General features: G+C 40.4%; 1 protein-coding gene across 1 annotated transcript; it reads left to right on the top strand.

Moving 5' to 3' along the window:
* The first annotated feature begins 21,276 nt into the window (after nucleotides 1–21,276).
* Nucleotides 21,277–24,778, top strand: LOC127869566 (uncharacterized). The gene is made up of 5 exons (XM_052412221.1): nucleotides 21,277–21,543; nucleotides 21,949–22,575; nucleotides 22,673–23,662; nucleotides 23,729–24,527; nucleotides 24,657–24,778. The coding sequence occupies exons 1-5, from the start codon at nucleotides 21,277–21,279 to the stop codon at nucleotides 24,776–24,778; spliced, it is 2,805 nt and encodes a 934-aa protein (XP_052268181.1).
* Nucleotides 24,779–27,018: the final 2,240 nt, after the last annotated feature.

The following is a 27,018-nucleotide window of genomic DNA, read 5'->3' as shown; positions in this document are numbered from 1 at the left end:
ATCAGGCTTCTTTGGCCCCAATATCAGGCTTCTTTGGCCCCAATATCAGGCTTCTTTGGCCCCAATATCAGGCTTCTTTGGCCCCAATTCAGGCTTCTTGTGCCCCAGAATCAGGCTTCTTTGGCCCCATTATCAGGCTTCTTTTGCCCCAATATCAGGCTTATTTTACCCCAATTCAGGCTACTTTGGCCCAAATGTCAGGCTTCTTTGGCCCCAATATCAGGCCTTAATATCACTAAAAAATCAGGCCTCTTTGGCAACAATATCAGGCGTCTTTTGCCCCAATATCAGGCTTTTTTGTTCACAACATCTGGCTTATTTGGACCCAATATCAGGCTTCTTTAGCCCCAATATAAGGCTCATTCAGCCCCAATATCAGGCTTATTCAGCCCCAATATCAGACTAATTTTGACCTAATATCAGGCTTATTTTGCCACAATATTTGGATCATTTGGCCCCAATATCAGGCTTATTTGGCCCGAATATCAGGCACTTCAGCCCCAATATCAGGCTTGTTAAGCCCCAATAACAGCTTATTCAGTCCCAATATCAGGCTTATTTGGCCCCACTATCAGGTGTATTCAGCTACTAATTAGGCTTATTTTGCCCCAATATCAGGCTTATTTGGCCCCAATATAAGGCCTATTTGGCCCCAAATTTCAGGCTTCTTTGGCCCAAATATCAGGCTTATTTGGCCCCAATATCAGGCTTGTTCAGCCCCAATATCAGACTTGTGCAGCCCCAATATCGGACTTATTTGGCTGCAATGTCAGGCATGATCAGCTGCAATGTCAGGCATGTTCAGCTGCAATGTCAGGCTTTTTCAGCTGCAATATCAGGCCCATTTTGCCGGAATATCAGGCTTGTTCAGCTGCATTATCAGACTTATTTGGCCCCAATATCAGGCTTGTTCAGATTCAATATCAGGCTTATTTGGCCCCAATATCAGGCTTGTTCAGATTCAATATCAGGCTTATTTGGCCCCAATATCAGGCTTGTTCAGCTGCATTATCAGACTTATTTGGCCCCAATATCAGGCTTGTTCAGATTCAATATCAGGCTTATTTGGCCCCAATATCAGGCTTGTTCAGATTCAATATCAGGCTTATTTGGCCGTATATCAGGCTTGTTCAGTCCTAATATCAGGCTTATTTGGCCCAAATATCAGGCTTGTTCAGCCCAAATATCAGGCTTATTTGGCCCCAATATCAGGATTGTTCAGCCCCAATATCAATTCTACTATGTCCCAATACACTGCAACTTAATATATCCCGGTCCGTTATATTGTGTTGTCACGAATTTGCTATGGCTCCCAAAATTCTGACGAGCATAATCCCCAAATAAATAGAGGATATTTGTTCATGTCAGCGTAAGATCGTTTGTTATTTCACTCGTGATCATAGAAACACAGCCACTCGTGAAAATATTGTTTTTCTATGATCACGAGTGAAATAACAAACGATCTTACACTGACATGAACAAATTTTCAGTTTCTTTTATGCCGCTTTTTCAAGAAAATAATTAACAGCTGTTTCCCTTTGCTGAAAAGTTAACCTTTCTGGGAGTTTCTCCAGTGGCATGCCTCAAAATATTGATATGACGTCATTTTGTTGATGTAATGACGTCATTTTGTTGACAAAATTACGTCATTATTCCAGGGAAATTCTTCAGTTAAATTCTTTTACAATGTAAATAAACGGTAAAAAAAGCATAAAACTAAAAGAAAACGTGTTGGATTCGGTGGAATATCGATTTTGTTTCACTCGTGATCATAGACAAAATATAAACAAGGATATAAACAAGGGAAGTACATCTTGATATGATAATCTAAAAATAGAAAAAGGAATTCCGAAAATGTGTTATTATCATCAGTGAAAATAACAATTTGTTTATTTTCACTGCTGTTGTTTCACTGCAGAAATGTCATATTTTATCATTAGGTATAAAAGAACATGTTTTAATCTGAGAATTTGCTGACATAAAATCCATTTCAAGCTAGTAATTTTACCCACTTTAAATTTCAGTTTAATCCAACATTCATAATCCAGTTTTGACCAGATTGTGCGCTTTTTAACAAAGGAAGTTCCTCTCCTTTGAGGGAATTAGCTCAAACACAGAATAAAGTTGTAACAATATATTTAATAACAAGATGTACACATAAAATTTACAATGTTCTATTACTGATTTCCGCAAGTTTCTATCTGTCTTAATATTACAATTATATTCCTTACATACAAATTATAAGCTTGACATGTACTAACTGAGTTTTAATCTGTGAATAACAATATAATTTAAAAGAGGCATAATCAACACATATGACATGGATTATAACTACAGAATGCACTATAAATATTAATTCTACAAACTGTGAACAAGCATATCATTTCAAGTTAATTGCTCAATCCAAGTGTTAAAACTGGAACTTAATAATCTACATGTTTGTTTCGTAGGATTTAAATGAATAAAAAATGTTAACAAAATTGAGACGGTAAAAATCTGTTCTTGTGATAATATCCTCCCTTCTAAAAAATTAAATGCTCCTGCATTTGAAAATGTCTACTTTTGTTTATATTAGTTGTTGTTGTGCTTTTATCCATAAGTTGAGTGTCCAATACTGCTCCAGTTGAATTGGTATTCCTGTGAAGCATCAAATTATTTGCTGTGTCTGCTTTGAAGTCTTTTAATATCTTCAGCTAGAATGTCCGATTGAGCAAACACTTTTGGAATGTCATCCTTGAAGCGGTTCAAATCTTTAAAACACATCCTGTTAATGAAAATGTCTCTCAAAAGACTATAAATCTTGTTAACACTGGTCTTCAAGGTATTTTTCGCCTGACCCGCTTCTTCTGTAACATCCAAGGCCTGCTCCACACTGTCCATGCATTTTATGAACACTTTCAACTTGTCCTGTTTTTCTTGTTCTAATTCCGCAAGGGCATCCTCATAAACAGTAGTTATCTCATTGTATTCTTCTTTAAGGTCAATCACATCCTGTTCATAGAACTTAACAGCTGGTGCCGCCTTTTTGAGCTCTGAGTCACCTAGATTGTTGAATGATGGCAGATGTTGACCGACTGACAGCATTAAGCTTGTTTTGGTCAACATCTTGCCCGGTACCCGGTGACTGAAGATCCATGACCAGTGAAGTCACCAGAAAGTTATCCTCAGCCGGAGGTTCATTCATTCGTTTGTGACTAATTGATGTTCTACAGTGTCCAGCTTTCTTCCATATGTCATTAGACCACAATTCGCAAACTGCACATTTATTTTCTAAAGTGCAATGGGTACATGCAAGGCAAGTGTTGTGGGTATCACACTTTGCCTTGACATGTCCGCATGAACCTCGATTCTGTAAGCTCATTTCTGTTATAAAAGAACAGCAAAACCCTACAAGCAGACAAAATAATGATAATAACACAAACTAAAAAGTTAAACCAAAATATGTAAACAAAGTCACTTTACAATTGTCATCAATTACCTTTTGAAGGACAAGCACAAAATCCATGTGCTCCTCGTGCTCATGTTTATGAGCACGCTACAAAACAAAAAAAACAGCAAATGCAGAAACAAACAATTACTGCAATAAAATAGTAAGAAATATTAAGCGAATGAATAAAAAGAAAAGATAAATACAATTTATCCCTCAAAAACCCAACAAACCACGAAGAAAAGACCGAAAAAGTCTAGAGCCAAAAAATGGCGTGTTCTCTTGGTGGTCCGGAGAAGCAAGATAGGTCGGACCAACCGTTGCACATAGTCCCCGCCTTCTCAATGTTTCTGGCATTGTCGTGTACACATGTCTCGATCTTGTCTGTCAGACCAAACTCACTGACACTGTCCTTGAGGCGGGACGGTAAATTTTCTGCCGTATGACGTTCTGGTAAAGCGTACGTCTGGAGAATGTTGAAGTGAGACACCAGTCATTGTCAACATGGTGACACGTCACGGTGAGATAACTCTCCGTAGAGTTTGATGTCCACGTGTCTGTTGTAATGGCAGCTGATGTCACTTTCTCCAGCTGCTGCTGTAGAGTTGTCTGTTCCTCGTTGTAGCGTTTCTCTATACAAGCTCGGTTGGTGCCACGGCTGGGAACCTTATATGATGGGGCTGCTATGGTCATCATCTCCCGGAAACCACTTCCCTGCACTACGCTTAGTGGAAGACAGTCTTGGACAATCCAGTCTGCGAGTGCACGTGTCACTGGTTTGGTTGTTGAAGACAACATCTCAATCGAAGACGATAGTGCGAAGTCGAGCGTTGTCTGTTTTATATTCTTAGAAGTTAAACTGGGCAGGGGATGGAGCTTCAAGTGCAACCGGGTTTTTCCTGCTTCACTAGATCTCAAGCCCGCATACACAGGTCCTCGATCCTGGCATCCAGCTGGAGCTAGTCCTCTGTTCCAGCACATATATATATGTATTCAGCTGATATTTAGTTGCCCTTCCTTAAGACATGCACTGTCCACTCAAGATGGCCCTGCTTGCTCAGCTGTTTCTCACAGATAATTTTCTTTCAACCCACCGGTGTGGACTTTGGAATCTTGTAGATTCTGATTTACTGTCGGATGCAATGAATCTCTGTGTACTTTAAAGGGGCCTTTTCACAGATTTTGCCATGTTTTGAAGTTTGTTCTTTAATGCTTTATATTGATCAATTTAAACATTGGATCTAAAAAGCTCCAGTAAAAATTCAAGAATAAAAATAAAAAAACAAAAAAAAGGTAACCCTCAGCAGGACTCGAACCACTGACCCCTGGAGTCCTGGAGTAAAAAGTCTGCGCATTAGACCACTCGGCCATCCTTCCTTTTACAATGCCAGATGTATTTTATACTTCATATAAGCGATCCTCGTAGTTTCGCAAAATATCACGACAACAACAGAACTCTCCAAATTATTCAATCGTTTCGGGTTGCAACGCTTTATAATTTTCAGGTTTTCAAATTGTCAAAAGATGCATATAAAGGCTATGTTAGAGCATGGTTAATGTTCAGTATTACAATTTCATCACAAATATCATGACTCAAGCGAAAATTTGCGATCATAAAACAACTTTTCAATTTTGTCAATTTACCAAACCGTGAAAAGGCCCCTTTAAGATATCTGGTTTCTCGTCAACAGAAAAGGCCTGGTCATAGCGACAAACTGCAAGTGAGCCAGTACCACAGCCTGAAGTTCTGCACAGAGTAATCTTTAACAGCAAAGTCTGAGAATAAATTGCCATCAAATACTGTACAATGTTACTGCTCACATCACTAATTACCACAGTAATAGTAACTGTTCACTGGTAGATTGCATTTAAATCCAACAAAGCACAATTGCTTGCAGAACAGGAAGTAGATCTGGTGTAGTGTTCCATTTTTTACATCTTTTGTTTAATGGGGTCTCTTGTTTCTTAAATTTCCATAATTTGGGTTGCTTGACAAAGTTAATATTCAGTTTCTGACACAGTTCTTTGTTGATTGCTTTAGTAGGGGGACGGAAGGCTTGTAATTTCTCTGAGTGCTTTGTTTTATTGGTAAGTTCTGGGGTTTTAGGGTCTTTTAGCTAGTCTTGGCAACCTTTTCAAGTTCTTAGAGAATGATTTAAGTCTTCTAAGGTTTTGGTTACTCTTGTTGTCTTGTTTGATTTCTGACTGGGTGGTCTTTGTTTTGTCAACTTAGTATTTGCACTATACAGCTTTCAGTTGCTTTAATGATACACATTTTTCAGCACTTTTTTGGATTTTACATTTTGCAGGCGCACCCTTCCTTTACTGAAAATTTCAACAACAGTGTATGGGTCGAGCCACCTTGGTTCCAACTTGCCACCAAACCTATGAATCTTGTTTGCATTCTTTATCAAAAGACTACTACCTAATTCGAAAGCCTTGTAACTTTGGTTCCACTTGTCATAATTTCTTTTTTTATGTTTCTGAGCTTTTTCTATATTTTCACTGTCAAATAATGATGAGAAATTGGGTGAAATATTTGGGTTTTCTTTATGTACGAAATATTGACAAGTATATCAGTAGCGAGCATGCATTAACAACAAAGGGGTTACAATGCTGTTGACACAAGCCTTAGGCTGTATTTGCATTATTTATTATTTGTATCACAACGCTCATTATCGTGTGCATACTTGAATAGTGACTTCTACAGTAGGTTGAAATTCAGCCAATCAGGAACAAGCACGTATAGAACACTGACCAATGGGATTCATAACTGAGTTTCACGGGTCAGATGTTAGAGGGAAACAGGACAGTTAGCGTTTAGACTTGGAGGTGTACGGATCGAGAAAAGATACGATCATGTAGCTATCAGACTATATTTGTATAACCGAAAATATTAAGTATGTTAGACATTAAATTGGACTAGAAACTGATATATGGTGTTGTTGAATATGTTATCCTTCATTATGCAGAGAAATTAATATTACTAGAGAGGGACGGACTTGTCCCATGCGTGACACGAGAAAATGGTAGTTAATACAAATCTCGTTATCTTGGCAATACGCGCATGACGAGATATCGAATTATAGGCTACACACCGGTAATTTAAGAGTAATGAACATTGTTAGTAACTATGTGTCGTCCATGAACTATGAACGATTACGGGACATCACTAGCCTTTTCATTCATTTCCTTTCTAAAGGTCTTTAAAGTCTGTAAGCATTCACTTGTGACAGCACAACTACCAATTTCTACATCTTCATTCACCAATTTGGCTTCACGGCCGAACATTACATTGAAGGGTGTCAATTTTGTTGAAGAATGACAGCTTGTTCGATAAGCAAACATCACAAAATCTAGCACCTAGTCCCAGTCATCGCCCTTCTCACCAACATATTTTGAGAGCATTTCTTTACCATTGTATTGTCTCGCTCGCGCTTTCCATTTGTTTGGGGATGGTATGCAGATGTTATTCTATGGTCAAAGATGTGATGCTGTCTATCACTTTGTTGGTGAATTCCTTTCCCTGGTCTGTAATAATTCCATGGTCCATGGGACCATATGTGCAAATCATGTTAAGAAGAAACTTGGAAACACATTCTGCACTCTTGTTCGGGAGGGCTTTTGCTACTGACCACTTTGAGAAATGATCTGTTGCTGCAAAAATGTACTTGTTCCCAGCAGTTGAACATTGAAACGGCCCTATGATGTCTATTCCAATCAGACTCCACACCTTAGCAGGCACTGTGATGGTGTTTAAAGGTGGTGCACTTTTTTGGAGGGGCAATGTTAATTCTAGAACACTTGTCACAATGCTTCACAAAGTCTCTCACATCTTCTTTCATACGTTTCCATGTGTAGTGCCTTTTGATTTTCTCATACGTCTTATCTCAACCCAGATGGCCACCAGCAAATTTCCCTATAAATAGTGAAATGGTTATTAATAGTACTAGAGGTTCATTGGCAGTGTCATATATGTGAATATATATACACATGTACAAGTATGCATACAAACATCAGAAATATGAACATCATGACTCGAGTATAAACCTTGAAATGAACACAAAGACATGAGTAAAGACCCAGACACATGACCATAAGGACATTAGGATAATGTAGGTCAAAGGTTGTCAAAAACCAGGTCAAATCATACAGGAAGTCTGCCGACACTCTAGATGTCACCTTTTATACAAAAAAATTCAGGTGAGCGATACAGGGCCCTCAGGGCTCCTGTTCATATTCGGGGTCACTGTGACCTTGACCTTGGACCCCTATAACAATAACTTATATGGGTTATCTACTCTATATGAAAATTCATCATATAATATAACAAAGATTTGTTAAAGAAATTTTTGACCAAAAGAAAAGGACGACTGTAGCAAAATTGTAGTTTCTAGGGTGTTTATGAGCTTTTTTCTATCATTTGGCCTTATGATCTAGTCTTGATCTAATATGATTGACCTATAATTAAACTTTACCATAGGAAATCAAGGTAAATATTTTGACCACAACTCATTAATATTAAAGCAAGAATATGGCCTCAAGAGTGTTTACAAGGTGTTTCTATTATTTTTACCTAGTAATCAAGTGTTTGACCCCTAATGATTAAAAAAAAATCATTCATATCAAGATATATATTTTGACCAAACTTCAAGAATATCAAAGCAAAAATGTGACCTTAAGAGTGTTTACCAGCTTTTCTATCGTTTGACCTAATGACCTAGTTATTGACCAATTTTCATGAAGATTGGTATGAAAAGTGACCTAGAGTATTAACAAACGTTTTCTGTGATTTGGTCTGGTGACCTTGTTTTGGACCACACATGACCCACTTTTAAACTTAGCCTATATTTCATTGAGATGAACATTTTGACCAATTTTCATGGGGGCATCGCTTGCCGAATGGCAAAGAATAAATATAAAACAGAAGTAAAATAAAAGATAAGGGGGTGTAGGCAGTTTTAGCAACTAGTGCGCTCAATTAAATTCTGTTGTTAAACTACTTTTACATGATAGGGGGAAAAACTTGCCAGGGGGGAAAAACTGGCCAAAAGGTGAATAATAAATGTAAAACAGAAGTAAAATAAAAGATAGGGGGGGGGGGGGGGGGGGGTGGAGGCAGCTTTAGCAACTCTCAATCAAATGTTATTAAATGGACTAGTCCATTTTTTCCCCGGGAAAAAGGGGCTAGGCGGAAAAAATGGTCTGTTACAAAGGGTCTCTTCTTTGGTCAATCAACTGACCTCTTTGGTGTTGATCTAGGTAAGGACGATGTCTTTCATACTTCTGGCAGTGTCTACTCAGCGGTTGAAAACTGCTTCACAAACTTATCCACACTTATTAATTTCATGTATATGATATTGTTAAAAAGTTACTTTCTACATAATACATAATAATACATGTTTGATTGGATTATAATGCTTCTCCAATTGAATTAAAGAACAAAGTTGTTAAAGTTAAAGGCTATTATGGAACAACAGAATGTTGTCAATAAGTGCAAACTACGATAATCTGAATAAGCTCTCTTTTGAAAGTTAGTGTTATGCCAATAACAGAGGGTATTACCAATTTACTTATTGTACTATGCCCCTACTCAGACAGATAACCTTCACAAGTACTTTACGCTACAAAATGTATTGCACACTATTGCGAGTTGTTCTAGAATATTAGCAACTCAAAACAATACCAGGTCTACATATAAATAAATAAAACAGGTAACTGTTAAACCATTAACTGTTTGGAGACAAGAGCTTGTTGACTACATGTGTCTTACAGCAGGCAGAAACTCAGTTACATAAAACTCTCTGAATTTGTTGGTCATACATTTCCAAAATGAAGAATCAAAAAGAATTCTCTCAACACGCAGTCCTGTATTGGTGTAGACCACAAAATCGCATTTCTCTGCTACACAAATGCCCATCTGTCCCTGCACTTGAGCATAATACCCATGGTCTATTTTAAGATTCATGTGGCCATTTTTCAAATGGCAGAAAAAGCCTGGATCCAAACAGGCATCTAAAGGTGTCAAATTTCATAGACAGCATTTTCATTGTTAACTAATCCATCTGGTGATGCAGCCAACCATGGAAATGATGGGTAAACAACACATCCTGAAGCAAAAAACTCATTTCTCCTACCCATATTGTTCATGTAGAGCAGGTACTTTTTCACGACCACATCCTCGTTTTTCTTCCTGTACATCACAGCTGGTACATTGGAGAGGTCCTTTGGGTTTAATAGGTAGTTTCTAACAAAATTGTCCTTGTCTTTTAAGCTCATCTATTTAAAAAAAATAAATGAGCTATTGTCATCACCTGAGCATCTGCGTCGGCGTCCGGTTTAGTTTTGTGTTTAGGTCCACTTTTCTCAAAGTATCAAAGCTATTGCATTCAAGCTCAACAGCTCGACCCCGCGCGGCGCCGGGGTACCCGTTCCCCAGGTCGCGGGTTATTTGGAAAAAAAATATGTTTATTTATACGTTTTATGACGTTTTAAACCAAAATAAATAAAAAAAAAAATTTCCCTATAGGTCCCATTGGCGCTGGGTCAATTTTGGTCGGCGCGGGTGTGTCCCATATATGGGACACAAGCGCTGATAGTTCACTTACATGCTGTGAAGTCAATATCAATGATGGAAACGATTTTTTTGTTATATATTGTAGTAATACCTCTCTACTTAACGACTAATATGTATTTTATTCAATTTCATGAATAATAACCTGTTATATGAGCGGCGCGGGTGACCGGTGAAAAACCCGCGCCAAATTTCGATATTTTTCAAAAATTCCCGGCGGCGCGGATTATATTGCGATTAAACCGTTACATACACCCATTAAAGTTATACATCATCTGAAAGGTAATTTAATTACCTACAATTTGCCCCCCCCCCCCCATACCCTACCCTACCCTGCCCCCTTTCCTATCCTACACTACTCTTCTCTACTCTACCCTACCCTTCACTACCCCCTACCATACCCCTTAACCTACCCCCTTACCTGATACTACTTATATAACTATTAATAATCACTTACCCGCCGGATCCATCCCAGACTTAAACTGAGTCAGCATCAAACCAATCTTCACCATGCTTGCCGTCGACCTTATTCGCCTTCGCTGCGGCCAGTGTAACCTCACCTTGCTGAGCGTCGACCCTATTCGACCTCGCAACGGCCAGTGTATAGGTTAAGCCTTTCTGCGTGGCGAGCAGTCATCTGGTAGCCCACGCTTGCAACATGATCAAGCATATCAATCCGATCAGTCCTGCGCTTCCTAGCCCCGTGTGCAGGTTACCTTTGAGTGAGAAATAGTCACTGACATCACGGTCTTTCTCTGTCTTTGCCATGAGTTGATGAGCCCGTTGTTGCAGGGTTGACAAGTCTTCCTCTACTCCTGCCTGAGATTTCAAATATTCCCTTGTTATATTATCAAACGAATATTCTGCCGAGGTGATGACGTCCTGTTGGTACACGCTGCTGGGGAAGTGAATATTTAACTTTAACGTGCTGTCCAGTCTAGTCTTTAGTACATGAAGATTAGTCAGGTGTATTTTGGAGATGTCGTTGCCGTCTTTATTGTTCTGGCAATTCCGTCTACTCGGCGCGACTATGTTTGCGGCGAACGGCGTGGAAATCGTGCAGTTACATGGTAGTCATGCAAAACGTGCATCCGCTTTCGAGTGTCGTCGGCTTCCCGTGGCACGTCTTATTGAAGTCCTTGACGTCCACGAAAAGGACCCTTCCGTTCGCCAAAGGCCGCGCGATGGGACGTCGACTTTCAGGTACAATCACCCTAAGGCAGTTTGACTCAAGCTTTCGCTGGTCGTCCATCCAGACTGCCGCGATACATGCTGTTGAAGTGCTCACTAGCTGCGCGTTGAGGACTAAATCGCAGACGCGGTGATGCTTGCCGGTGCACTGGGCTATATCTTTGGTGTCGATTGCCTGAAACACCACCTCTTCTGTCCTGTAGGCGGTGGATGAGTCGGCCATGAAGTACGCGGGAAGGTCTTTTATCAAAACGGTGTGGTTCTCAAATGGCACGCCGAAGACTAGCACCCTGTAGAGGTCCATGTCTGTCTTCATGCCAACGGGGACCTTAAGAGTAACCCATATATCTCTGCCGCCGACAATGTGGGTCAAGAACGTGGCAGATCCATAGTAGAAAGTCGGGTCGCGTTGCACGATGCGTAATGGAGACCCGGCTTTTTTCAAGGTATCTTCCAATTGATCAATGACTCTGGCGATATCCGCGGGTTTGATTAGATGGTAAGGCAGATTACCAGCTGCAAGGTGGTCAAGACCCGCCTGGAGTTCCGTCAGATACTGAGCTATTTCTGCTGACCCTGTCACCATTTTGATATTCTCCTCCAAAGCCTGCTCCAGTACATTGATGCGCCGCTCCGTCATATTCTCGAAAGAATGAAGATTCCGCTGGATGGACGTCATGCCTTCCACAGTCCGGTTGATGAACCACTCCATATTGGCCATTTTCCGGCTGCTTAGCGACATGTACGACTCGAAATGTTGCTGGTGAGAAACCAAGTCGTTTTGCAGACCTTGCCCGGCCGCGATCAATCGGTTGACCTTATCGGCAATCTTCTGGACGTCATCTTGTGTTGCCGTGCCGAAGAGAGACTTGCTGAGGTCCCCGATAAAGCCGAGCGGGGCGTTCTGTATATTCCGGCTACGCTTGCTGGTTAGATCTAGCTCAAGTATGGTGTCCATAGCTCGCCGTCTAAGGTTATCCACCCTGGTCTGAAGTAGCTCGGCAATGACCTACAAAACGATTCATATCGTTAACATTTGTTTTATAATAAATACGTGTCACTAGAAGATAGTTACTGTTATAAGTATTATAAGCATCATTATTGTTTTATTATTATTACCGATGAAATACGCATACTAATACGCTACTGTTAATGCCACAACTTATACTACTACTATTATAATAAACACGTATTACTAGAAAATGGTTACTGTTATAGATATAATAATCATCCTTATAATTTTAATTTTATAATTTTATTATTATTACTTATTAAAGGCATATACTACTACATGAGTCGCGTTGTGAGAAAAGGCAATTCAGGCGTAAAACTGTGCGGACTGCACAGGCTAATCTTGGACGAAACTTCACGCACATGCATTAAGCCCGGTTTCCTCACGACACTCCTCATATGTTGTTGTTACTGCACTGGGCATTATGCATGTGCGTAAAGTGTCGTCCCAGATTAGCCTGTGCAGTCCACACATGCTAATCAGGGACGACACTTTCCGCTTTTATTACATTTGTCGTTTAAATGAGGTCTCTTATTAGCAAAAAGGCAATTAAGGCGTAAAGTGTCGTCGCAGATTAGCCTGTGCGGATTTCACAGGCTAATCTGGGATGACACTTTACGCACATGCATTAAGCCCGGTTTTCTCACGACGCTCCTCATATGTTGTTGTTACTGCACTGGGCATAATGCATCGTTAATGTTTATTTTATAATAAATACGTGTTACTAGAAGATAGTTACTACACTGTAACTCCAATATAAAGCGCTCCGTTATAACGCTGAATCCAATATAACGCGGGGGGTGCTTGGATCCCATTTTTTCTCCAACCTTCCATTTGATTTCTGATTCAAATCCGTATTATGTAACTTCATGTATTTTCAGACAATTCAAAGATGGCGGCAATCACATGTTGATTGCTTTATTCAACCGTCCGTTGAACCGATTATAATCGCCTCGAGGTTAAACAACACCGACAGTTAATTGGTGTTAATGACTTAATCTGTTGTGTAATGTCAATAAAGGTGTGAAAAAACTCGCGTGTCAGTGTTTATTACATGTATTCCTCATCAGAGCGGTTCAGTGCGATACTTTCCATAAGTTAAGTGCAAGCGGGATTGTTATACAAATAAAGAAATTCAAAACGATTGAAACATTCTTACTTTGATATGGTTGCAGTTTGACTATATTAAATGAGCGGCTGTGAAATATACTGCCCACTGTATAAAACAACTTTTTCTGTCATTTCATTATCATTCTAGTATTATGTCATTTAATCTTTCAGTTCGTACATAAGAAATTAAATAATGCAGACGATTTATTTACATGCGAACGCAGTGTACCGGTAATTGTTAACAGAGTGTCACTTTCATTTTCGCGCGGTATCAGAAAGTCCCCGGGATACACGTTTTTTGCATGCGTATGACGCAATAAAACAATTTTTTGTTCATGAATCGTATTGCATTCAATCTAAATTTAAAGTCGCTCGTCCAATGAAAGCTCTGCCCCATAATGCACTGTACTCTTAACACTACTGAAAATGGCATTTATGCGTACGGTTGTGTTTACGAATTTCTTAAACATATATCGTCATTAATGTTCAAGATTATAATTTTTTAAGTGATGTTGCAATTTTATTGGATTATCGGATAAATGTGCACATAAGAAAAGTGGTATGTATACTGTTATCGATACGATTCGGTTTATATGCATGTATTTGCGTCAACACAGCATGGCAATATACATGACCTATATTATAGGCTATTCTATACCTGTTTTTTTTATAGCGCCCTGCAGTAAATGAGCTCAAAACTTATAACGCGGATCCGTTATAACGCTGTTTCGCGGCTTGGACCCCATTGACCGCGCTATATTGGAGTTACAGTGTATTATAAGCAGCGTTATTGTTTTATTATTATTACCGATGAAATACGGATACTTATACGCTACTGTTTATGCCGAAACTTCTACTACTACTATAATAATAAAAACGTATTACTAGAAAATGGTTACTGTTATATAAATATAATAATCATCCTTATAATTTTATTATTATTACTTATTAAAGGCACATACTACTACATATGAATCTCGTTGTGAGAAAACATTTTTCGTTTAAATGAGGTCTCTTATTAGCAAAAAGACAATTTAGGCGTAAAGTGTCGCTGCAAATTAGCTTGTGCGGACTGCACAGGCTAATCTGGGACGACACTTTACGCACATGCATTAAGCCCGGTTTTCTCACGACGCTCCTCGTATGTTGTTGTTACTGCACTGGGCATAATGCATCGTTAATATTTGTTTTATAATAAATACGTGTTACTAGAAGATAGTTACTGTTATAAGTATTATAAGCATCCTTATTGTTTTATAATTATTATCGATGAAATACGCATACTAATACGCTACTGTTAATGCCACAACTTTTACTACTACTATAATAATAAAAACGTATTACTAGGAAATGGTTACTGTTATAAATATAATAATCATCCTTATAATTTTATTATTATTACTTATTAAAGGCAAATACTACTACATATGAATCGCGTTGTGAGAAAACATTTTTCGTTTCAATGAGGTCTCTTATTAGCAAAAAGACAATTTAGGTTATAAAATGGTGTTCGAGAATATTCTTATTAAGGCTTAAAATTTAAACAAAACTTACCCCCCCCCCCCCCCCCCCCCCCCCCCGAAAAAAAAAATCAGTTCATGCATACCCTACCCTGCCCTGCCCCCTTTCCTATCCTACACTACTCTTCTCTACTCTACCCTACCCTTCACTACCCCCTACCATACCCCTTAACCTACCCCCTTACCTGATACTACTTATATAACTATTAATAATCACTTACCTGCCGGATCCATCCCAGACTTAAACTGAGTCAGCATCAAACCAATCTTCACTATGCTTGCCGTCGACCTTATTCGCCTTCGCTGCGGCCAGTGTAACCTCACCTTGCTGAGCGTCGACCCTATTCGACCTCGCAACGGCCAGTGTATAGGTTAAGCCTTTCTGCATGGCGAGCAGTCATCTGGTAGCCCACGCTTGCAACATGATCAAGCATATCAATCCGATCAGTCCTGCGCTTCCTAGCCCCGTGTGCAGGTTACCGTTGAGTGAGAAATAGTCACTGACATCACGGTCTTTCTCTGTCTTTGCCATGAGTTGATGAGCCCGTTGTTGCAGGGTTGACAAGTCTTCCTCTACTCCTGCCTGAGATTTCAAATATTCCCTTGTTATATTATCAAACGAATATTCTGCCGAGGTGATGACGTCCTGTTGGTACACGCTGCTGGGGAAGTGAATATTTAACTTTAACGTGCTGTCCAGTCTAGTCTTTAGTACATGAAGATTAGTCAGGTGTATTTTGGAGATGTCGTTGCCGTCTTTATTGTTCTGGCAATTCCGTCTACTCGGCGCGACTATGTTTGCGGCGAACGGCGTGGAAATCGTGCAGTTACATGGTAGTCTAACCATGCAAAACGTGCATCCGCTTTCGAGTGTCGTCGGCTTCCCGTGGCACGTCTTATTGAAGTCCTTGACGTCCACGAAAAGGACCCTTCCGTTCGCCAAAGGCCGCGCGATGGGACGTCGACTTTCAGGTACAATCACCCTAAGGCAGTTTGACTCAAGCTTTCGCTGGTCGTCCATCCAGACTGCCGCGATACATGCTGTTGAAGTGCTCACTAGCTGCGCGTTGAGGACTAAATCGCAGACGCGGTGATGCTTGCCGGTGCACTGGGCTATATCTTTGGTGTCGATTGCCTGAAACACCACCTCTTCTGTCCTGTAGGCGGTGGATGAGTCGGCCATGAAGTACGCGGGAAGGTCTTTTATCAAAACGGTGTGGTTCTCAAATGGCACGCCGAAGACTAGCACCCTGTAGAGGTCCATGTCTGTCTTCATGCCAACGGGGACCTTAAGAGTAACCCATATATCTCTGCCGCCGACAATGTGGGTCAAGAACGTGGCAGATCCATAGTAGAAAGTCGGGTCGCGTTGCACGATGCGTAATGGAGACCCGGCTTTTTTCAAGGTATCTTCCAATTGATCAATGACTCTGGCGATATCCGCGGGTTTGATTAGATGGTAAGGCAGATTACCAGCTGCAAGGTGGTCAAGACCCGCCTGGAGTTCCGTCAGATACTGAGCTATTTCTGCTGACCCTGTCACCATTTTGATATTCTCCTCCAAAGCCTGCTCCAGTACATTGATGCGCCGCTCCGTCATATTCTCGAAAGAATGAAGATTCCGCTGGATGGACGTCATGCCTTCCACAGTCCGGTTGATGAACCACTCCATATTGGCCATTTTCCGGCTGCTTAGCGACATGTACGACTCGAAATGTTGCAGGTGAGAAACCAAGTCGTTTTGCAGACCTTGCCCGGCCGCGATCAATCGGTTGACCTTATCGGCAATCTTCTGGACGTCATCTTGTGTTGCCGTGCCGAAGAGAGACTTGCTGAGGTCCCCGATAAAGCCGAGAGGGGCGTTCTGTATATTCCGGCTACGCTTGCTGGTTAGATCTAGCTCAAGTATGGTGTCCATAGCTCGCCGTCTAAGGTTATCCACCCTGGTCTGAAGTAGCTCGGCAATGACCTACAAAACGATTCATATCGTTAACATTTGTTTTATAATAAATACGTGTCACTAGAAGATAGTTACTGTTATAAGTATTATAAGCATCATTATTGTTTTATTATTATTACCGATGAAATACGCATACTAATACGCTACTGTTAATGCCACAACTTATACTACTACTATTATAATAAACACGTATTACTAGAAAATGGTTACTGTTATAGATATAATAATCATCCTTATAATTTTAATTTTATAATTTTATTATTATTACTTATTAAAGGCATATACTACTACATGAGTCGCGTTGTGAGAAAAGGCAATTCAGGCGTAAAACTGTGCGGACTGCACAGGCTAATCTTGGACGAAACTTCACGCACATGCATTAAGCCCGGTTTCCTCACGACGCTCCTCATATGTTGTTGTTACTGCACTGGGCATTATGCATGTGCGTAAAGTGTCGTCCCAGATTAGCCTGTGCAGTCCACACATGCTAATCAGGGACGACACTTTCCGCTTTTATTACATTTGTCGTTTAAATGAGGTCTCTTATTAGCAAAAAGGCAATTAAGGCGTAAAGTGTCGTCGCAGATTAGCCTGTGCGGATTTCACAGGCTAATCTGGGATGACACTTAACGCACATGCATTAAGCCCGGTTTTCTCACGACGCTCCTCATATGTTGTTGTTACTGCACTGGGCATAATGCATCGTTAATGTTTATTTTATAATAAATACGTGTTACTAGAAGATAGTTACTATTATAAGCAGCGTTATTGTTTTATTATTATTACCGATGAAATACAGATACTTATACGCTACTGTTTATGCCACAACTTCTACTACTACTATAATAATAAAAACGTATTACTAGAAAATGGTTACTGTTATATAAATATAATAATCATCCTTATAATTTTATTATTATTACTTATTAAAGGCACATACTACTACATATGAATCTCGTTGTGAGAAAACATTTTTCGTTTAAATGAGGTCTCTTATTAGCAAAAAGACAATTTAGGCGTAAAGTGTCGCCGCAAATTAGCTTGTGCGGACTGCACAGGCTAATCTGGGACGACACTTTACGCACATGCATTAAGCCCGGTTTTCTCACGACGCTCCTCGTATGTTGTTGTTACTGCACTGGGCATAATGCATCGTTAATATTTGTTTTATAATAAATACGTGTTACTAGAAGATAGTTACTGTTATAAGTATTATAAGCATCCTTATTGTTTTATAATTATTATCGATGAAATACGCATACTAATACGCTACTGTTAATGCCACAACTTTTACTACTACTATAATAATAAAAACGTATTACTAGAAAATGGTTACTGTTATAAATATAATAATCATCCTTATAATTTTATTATTATTACTTATTAAAGGCAAATACTACTACATATGAATCGCGTTGTGAGAAAACATTTTTCGTTTAAATGAGGTCTCTTATTAGCAAAAAGACAATTTAGGCGTAAATTGTCGTCGCAGATTAGCTTGTGCGGACTGCACAGGCTAATCTGGGACTACACTTTACACACATGCATTAAGCCCGGTTTTCTCACGACGCTCATCAAATGTTGTTGTTACTGCACTGGGCATAATGCATTGTTAATATTTGTTTTATAATAAATACGTGTTACTAGAAGATAGTTACTGTTATAAGTATTATAAGCATCCTTATTGTTTTATTATTATTACCGATGAAATACGCATACTAATAGGCTACTGTTAATGCCACAACTTATACTACTACTATTATAATACACACGTATTACTAGAAAATGGTTACTGTTATAAATATAATAATCATCCTTATTATTAAATTATTATTACTTATTAAAGACACATATGAATCGCGTTGTGAGAAAACATTTTTCGTTTAAATGAGGTATCTTATTAGCAACAAGGCAATTCAGGCGTAAAGTGTTGTCCCAGATACCGGGACGACACTCCACGCACATGCATTAAGCCCGGTTTTGTCACGACGCCACTATAGATTAACTGCTTTAATAACTGCTGCTTATACAATTTCTATTATTGATACTATTACTGACCTTCACAGATTCTGTCCTGGGGTGCAACGTTTTCCTTATAATTGACGTCATGTCGTCTATCGGCAGAGAGACTACGAAGCTGTGGTACCACCAGCTTGCAGTGGGCGTCACGCTGCCGTCGAGAACCACGCCGATATTTCCGCGGTAGACTGACTTGTCGTATTTTGACAAGTCGTCTAATGACGTGTCCCTATTCTTTTCTGCTGAAGTCTGGGCCACAAGGGCACAGAAAAAGATGACGAAAATACACATTTTCTCACTTTGAACGCACAACACACTGTGTAGTAGTTATACGGACAATGTTTGTCTTTCGACTGTCGAGTCACTATTAGGTCCGATTATATATACGCAGGTTGAGCAGACGTGTCAACAGGTGTTGAGACGGGTGATAAAAACACCTATTGTCGGCCTGATTGCTAATCTGGTTTCACTCAACGAACGGACGGACAGCGGATTGAGTAATCGGCGCCAATCAAAGCCCCAAGCCGACTCAATTGTCACCTCGTGGCGACAGCGGATGGAGTTATTCGAGCCAATCAATGCTCCAAGCCGACTCAATTTAGGCGAAGTGTCGTCTCAGATTAGCCTGTGCGGACTGCACAGGCTAATCTCGGACGATGCTTCACGCACATGCATTAAGCCCGGTTTTCTCACGACGCTCTTCATATATTATTTCAATTTAACAATTAGACTTTCTATTACTATTTATAATATAACTCGTTCACGCATTCGTTTTTGTTTTAGAAGTAGTAATATTATATTTATTTTCATTATTTTAAATACGTATTACTAAAATAATGTTACTGTTATTAGTATTTTATTCATAATTCCTACTATTATTTTTATTATCATTACTTATATTAATACAACGTTAATGTAAATAATGTATTTTTTACATTTTAATATATGAGTCGGGTTGTGAGAAAAATGGGCATACTGCATGTGCGAAAAGTGTCGTCCCAGATTAGCCTGTGCAGTCCGCACAGGCTAATCAGGGACGACAATTTCCGCTTTTATGACATTTGTCGTTTAAATGAGGTTTTTTATTAGCATTTATATTAATACAACTTAATAATAATGATATAACTTGCATTAATGGGCATTCAATTATAATTTCAAAAAGATACATAATATATTTAATTATAAGATTATTCGTATACGCGGTAGTTTTTGTATTATTAGTAGTAATATTATAGTAATTAATATTATTTTTTAATAATATTAGTTTAATTAGTTGTTGTAGTATTATTGGTAGTATTGTAAGTGTTATTACCATTATAAGAAGCTATGGTATTTTTATGTTGAAGCATTTTAGTGGAAAGATTCATAATTTATAATACTAATATTATATTTATAAAGTAATAATGTCACTTCTTCTAATATAAATTTATAATAAGAATACATTATACCAATAATAAATATTAAATATATATATTCTAATAATGTCACTTCTTCTAATATAAATTTATAATAAGAATACATTATACCAATAATAAATATTAAATATATATATTCGGGCTTATTGCAAATGAATAATATATTAAAATAAATGTTATATAATTAATCAATTGATATATAAAACCATATATTATACGTACATTCTGGGTTATATTTTCCTTGTTTTAATGATGGCACTATTGAAACAAAATATATTGTTATAATTATTTTGGGCTATTTTCAGATACAAACGTATCGTAGCGGTAACATAATGCACTTACAATACAATTGAGTAAGTGTCACCTGCTGTCTAGTCGGGTGATAAAAACACCTATTGTCGGCCTGATTGCTAATCTGTTGTCACTCAACGAACGGACGGACAGCGGATGGATTAATCGGCGCCAATCAATGCCCCAAGCCGACTCAATTGTCAGCTCGTGGCGACAGCGGATGGAGTTATTCGCGCCAATCAATGCTCCAAGCCGACTCAATTGTCACCTCGTGGCGACAGCGGATTGAGTAATCCGCGCCAATCAAAGCTCCAAGCCGACTCAAAACGGCTCACCGTGTATATAAGCATGGTCGAAATGCAGTATCGTCAGTCGAGAGACACAACTGATCCGAATAACTATTCGAGCTCAGGTATCTTTGCGTTTTATCAGCGAAACATTTGATATTTTATTAGTATTATTATTAGTAGTATTTTGGTACAATTTGTTTTAGTAGTATAAGTAGTATTTTGAGAAACTATCAGCGAAAGCTTGATATTTTTTAATAACTGGAGTGTCTAGTCTAGTTTAAATAATAATAATAATATTTGTATATTGATACTTGTAGTATTTTTGTTAATACACCAATTCTTACACTCAGTAGATTGAATACTTCTAGTAGTAATACTCATTATTTTAGTAACAGTAGTTACCTAGTTGTTGTAGTTTTATTGGTAGTATTATTAGTAGTAGTATAAGTAGTTCTAGTAGTAACAAGATGGCACAGGCGTTTCTTGGACAACTGAAGACGGCCGTACAGCCCAATCGCAAGTTGTATCGCTGCAATTGGTGCCTGCAAGACGCGAAGACAAAGCTAGATCGTCACCAGATGACATGCCCCCGATGCCCTGTCGGGATAGATGGGAGGGCAGAGTTCATCAAAGAAAACAAGAAGATGCTGAAGGACAACTACACCGCATTCGAGGCCAACAAAGCGGTCCCTGAAGGATGCTATTCATCAGACAAGTTGTACACCGCATCCGAGGTATGTAAATACGTTTATACAACGTTATTGTAAATAATGTATTTTTTTACATTTTGATATATGAGTCGCGTTGTGAGAACTGGGCATAATGCATGTGTGTAAAGTGTCGTACCAGATTAGCCTTGCAGTCCGCACAGGCTAATCAGGGACGACACATCCGCTTTTATGACATTTTTCTAATAAATGAGGTGTCTTATTAGCAAAAAGGCAATTTAGGCGTAAAGTGTCGTACCAGATTAGCCTGTGCGGACTGCACAGGCTAATCTGGGACGACACTTCACGCACATGCATTAAGCCCGGTTTTCTCACGACACTCATAATTCATCTACTTAGATGTACTTCTATTCATATCTTGAATCTGTGTCAACTGTTCATATAATTAATATGGAAATGTTTCTACATTAGGTGTACGCCATCCTTGAGGACTGGGGGCATGATATAATCCCCACAGAGTTTGGTGTATGGACGCACCCGGTGGAGCCTGCTTGTCGCTTGGTGAAACGGCGCTTTCCGCAAGTCGAGCGGGAAGAACAGCCAGAAAAACAGCAGCGTCTGCCGCTGTCAAAGTCGTTGTTCACTAGATCTCCACCAGCGCCTGTGGCTCAAAGGTCACCATTAAAGTTATCTCCACCAAAGAAGGCAGTGCAGGCTGGCGGCGGCAAACAGAAAGCGGCCACGGTCAGTCGGGCCCCGGAGAGCGACGAGGAGGACGCCCGCACCAAGAAGCGCCCGCTGTCGTCCCTGGAAAGCGATCTTGATGCCGAGGTTAAACCGCCGTCTGGAAGCAAATCAAGAAGGCGGGTAATCTTTTCTTCAAGTGATTCTGAGGATGAGCCGGACTCCGGAATTTCTCCTATCGGTGACGCCGCTACAGATGTCGCTACCTGCCAGCCTTCGACTTCCGCAAACGGTGGAGGCACTCGCGTCCTGTCAGCAAACGGGCGACTGCCGACCGCAGACCTCAGGAGAAGATTGAAGGAAAATGGCTTCTACGATGTTCCCCAGCCGTTTATTGACCAGCCTATATTTAGGGTAGGAAGAAATCGGTGTCATACGCGGTATGAAATGCTCGTGTTCTCGCTTGTATAGCTATCATTTAGATATGACCCAATTTTGTCTATCATTCCAGAACTTCCGCTCGCACCAACGGAAAGCGCATACGTCCGAAGCAGCGATTAACAACAGCCTGGCCGACGTGACGAGGATGACGTGGAAAATGATGGGGCTACAGGGCATCACAGGGCAAGATTTCAAAACGACTTACCTGTCGTTGGCCGGTTACGAGAAGCTTCTTGCATGGTTTGACAAAATGGATGTAAATATCAAAACCGTGTTAAATTACACGAAGAACTTCATGCAATTCATGAAGTACGTGAACATTGACATGGACCTACTGTTGGTAAGTAACGATCAAGGTGAGTTTAACAGGCTTTCTTGTCTTCAAATCCATATTTCTAACTCGCGTTCTGGTCTAGATTCAGGTGTGTTTGAACTCCACAAAAGACAGATGAACTCGAAGCCGATGCCACCTGCACCAGCCGAAGTGAAGAGAGTCCTTACGGTTGCCAAAGACGACTTCGATAGAGCGATGGATGAACTGAGAAAGAAGGACGACTCCGGACCGATTCTAACCAAGACAAGGGTAGCCTTCATTAACCGATATATCACGGCCTATCTGTGTCTGGGCCAGGGTATACGTGTCGGCGCAGCCGAAAATATGCATGGCAGTGAGTTTCAGGCGGCGTATAATGGCGAGCGGACATTGTCTGACCTTGGCAACCCACACATTGTAGTTCATGTGGCCAATCATAAGACGAAGGTCTCGCAGGACTGCCGCATTGCCCTTAATTCCTACTGGACTGATATTTTTTATTTATATTTCAGGTACGTGCGCATCATCATCTTCCGTCTGAAGAATGCGACACACCCGTATTTCTTCACGCAGAGCGACGGGCGCCATTTCAAGAAGGTCAGCGACGGGATCGAGAAGTTACAGAAGCAGTATAAGGTTGCCAAAATCACCTCATCAACCGCTCGGTGCGCGTGGGAGACGTGGGTTGAATCAAGGCCTGAAGCCCAGAGGAAGTTAGTCGCCGACTACCTGTGCCATTCGGCGGAGGTAGCAAGAAGCCACTACAAGCACGGGTTTGCGAAAACGTCGATTGACGCTCTGGCTGCTTTGTAGGCGATCGAGGAGGATCAGGGCGTGGACGGCAAAGGCAACCGCGTGTCAGTAACCGTGGACGCAGCGGTTGCCCATAGCGTACCTCGATCGGTGGCGACAACATCAGTCGATGTGACGTCTGCCGCTGAGCAGGAGGTACCACCGTCCACGGCCACTCCACCGAAAGCCGTCTTGCCAAGATCACCGAAGACGCCGAAGGACATCAAGGTGGAGCGCATCATGGACCAACTGAAGGAGAAAGTGGCCGGGGATATCGCCGACGTGACCATTCCCACCCCTACCCAATTGATAGACATGGAGAAGGCTGCTGGACGTAAGATGAGCCCAGATGATGCGGCAACCATACAGCGCTCCCTCCGGACCATGCGGGACAACGCTCTTGCGGACAACATGGCCATTCGTCTTTTGAAGAACTGGAAGAAAAGACAGAATGTGCCGTACAAGGACCTGCTTGCACCTACGTTGACGGCCGCAGACTTGGTGAGGAACAAGTGTGGCGTCAAAATCAAGGAGAGCGTACTGTTGTCCAAGTTCCGGTCCATGCAAAAGACCTACCAGAGCTCGTCCCTGAATCCGGATAGCGATGATATGAGGGCCCTCATCAAAGGACAGAGCTGGCCTTACGTTTGTCTACGCAGCAGTGCCAACAAAGGGAGAGGTGTCTTTGCCAACTCGTCAATCCCCAAAGGACAGGTGGTGTGCGATTACCACGGCCAGACGATTTCGTCGGAGGAGGGAGAGCAACGAATGAGGAGCACGGACCCCCAGGCCACCAACTACATGCTGTTTTTAAAGGAAGGTAAGATATGTATTGATGCATCTTATCAATGTAGTTGTCATTCCAGGGCGGAATTCATGAAGACTTACGGGCGGCACATGTACCATTCGGCCAAGATGTAGAACGTGAAGCCGAAGGCCGTTGACTTAGACGGTACAACCGTGGTCCTGCTGACGGCGATTCGCGACATAAAAGCAGGCGAGGAGCTCCTCTTCGACTATGGGGTCCGAAGAGGAGAAGATGGGGAAGATATAGGTTGGCTGAAAAAGTAAAGATCTTGCCCCGAATAGGTAAGTGATAGGGTAGGTAGGGTAGGCCGGGTTAAGGACCCATCTGTGACTACGAACAGATGGTAGGTATAGTATGTAGATGTTGTAGGTAGGGTAGGCACGTAGGTAGGGTAGGTCGGTATTTGCGGTATATATGGTAGGTTGGTAAGTATCGTAAGTAGGTAGGTAGTAAGATGACAAACCCGATCCGTTTTTTTGGTTTGATGGTTCGGGTTGTTAGGTAGGGTAGGTAAATACGGTAAAACTGTTAATGTTTTATTTTATATTTGTTGTTGCTGTTTTAAATTTAAACAAATATGTTATATAGCGATATTGAGGACGAGTACCATTTTGTCATTGTATGCAAGTGTTTTACTGTAATAAGAAAGAAATATATTAAACAATATTACTATGTTAAACCTTCTGTATTTAAATTTACACAACTTTTGACCTCATGTTATAAGATAGATATAAATAATCTTTGTAAGTTTGTTAAGGACGCTCTTAACTACAGAGGCACACACAATTTTGTTAATAACTGAAACACAGTTCATCTCCGAATTAATTCTCGATTATGCATTGTTTAACTAATAAGTTTGTATAACCCTTTCACTTAATGCTGTTTACAAACAAACTGTTTGCAAAGGCCTTCAAAATTCGGTTCCAGCGCTTAAAGGGTTAAAACGAAACTTTCCATAAAAGCGAGGAGTGTAGTCCTTGATTAGTGGTGTTTTCTTTCTGACATTATCTTTGAAATACCAAATTACTTAATAGCTCTATTGAATTATTGTAAGTTTGTTTCAGGCTCAGAAGCCTAATATGTAACCGACCGAAACCGCATACTCTTTAATTTTACCATTTACTTATACAAATATGATTTCAATCATTGCTTACATCCCATATACTTTGGAATATGTAACCGAAAACAAACGCAATATTATGTACGCATGAATTAAAGCGGAAAAGGTGTCCTTAATATAACATTTTCATAATTATATGAGCCTCGCTCTAGGAAAACGGGACTTAAAGCATGTGCGTAAAGTATCGTCTTAGATTAGCATGTGCAGCCCACAAAGGATAATCAGGGACGAAACATTCCGCTTTTATGGAATATTTCGTTTAAGGGAAGTTCATTCTTAGCGAAAATCCAGTAAAGGCGGAAAGAGTCGTCCCTTTTTAGCCTGCGTGGACTACACAGGCTAATCTGGGACGACGCTTAATCCATATCCATTAATCCCCGTTTTTCTAGAACGTGGCTCAATTTATACTTACGACTTAATCGCTTCGAGTAGAATCCCTCAAAGGTCATTCCATAGCCCGGATCAGCGCGGGAATACGGGACGAGAATCACGTTAACGTGCTCGTCACGTGTCGCCGCACTCTCGTCTGCCGCGTAGAATTCGGCGGGAATTTTGTATCGGCCGTTTGCATCTAAAGTGTAGTCCGTCTCCTAAGGAAGATCAAACGCAGAGAGTTAGCCAGTCCATGGCTATATTCTATGACAAACCTCCTTCGTTCGGACTTCTTTCAGCTTTTCTAAATGCGGTAGAATGTGTCCATGCGCTTTGAGAATATAGTCCCCGTTTTTCGGCGGCGCTGTTTTGTAAATTCCGGTCAGCATCCATAAGCTGTGTGCAATCAGCATGGCAACCAATAGAAACACCGCCACTTTCAACTTCCGCCATGACACTTGGCGTCGCATGTTTATGTCGTCTGAAACAGAATGTAAATGGTAACATGTTTAATCCAGGTGACATGTACAGGGGTCCTTGGGCTGGAACTACTTCTACTCGTGCGAATAAAATGTTTGTGAGTATTACAAAGAAAGAAAGAGCACTGTTGTTTTCTTCTGTAACAACCACTTAACAGGCATTTTAATTTTAACACCATGGCATTAATGCGTGTGGTATTTTGCATTTTTGTCCGCTATTACGATAAAATAATACATAAACATCACAATATCAGTTTACCCCTAGTGGACATTAAAACAAGACAATTCCTAACCAGTTATCGACTGATGATTATATATGAAGGTATGATTGATGAAACAAATAAGTCAGCCGCTCGCTGGGAAAACTGGGTTTAATGCATGTGCATAGTGTTGTCCCAGATAAGCCTGTGAGAACTGCTCAAGATAATCTGGGACGACACTGTATGCACCTGATGTTGCAAAGCTTAGCATAGCTTTATACTTATAGCCTTATTAACGGCATCGTTTTTTTAAACAATATGTAGCGTAGACG

This window comes from Dreissena polymorpha, chromosome 2 (assembly GCF_020536995.1).
Source record: "Dreissena polymorpha isolate Duluth1 chromosome 2, UMN_Dpol_1.0, whole genome shotgun sequence".
NCBI classification, from domain to species: Eukaryota; Metazoa; Mollusca; class Bivalvia; order Myida; family Dreissenidae; genus Dreissena; species Dreissena polymorpha.
The sequence above is the reverse complement of the archived record's forward strand: the minus strand, read 5'-3'. Positions and strand labels throughout refer to the sequence as shown.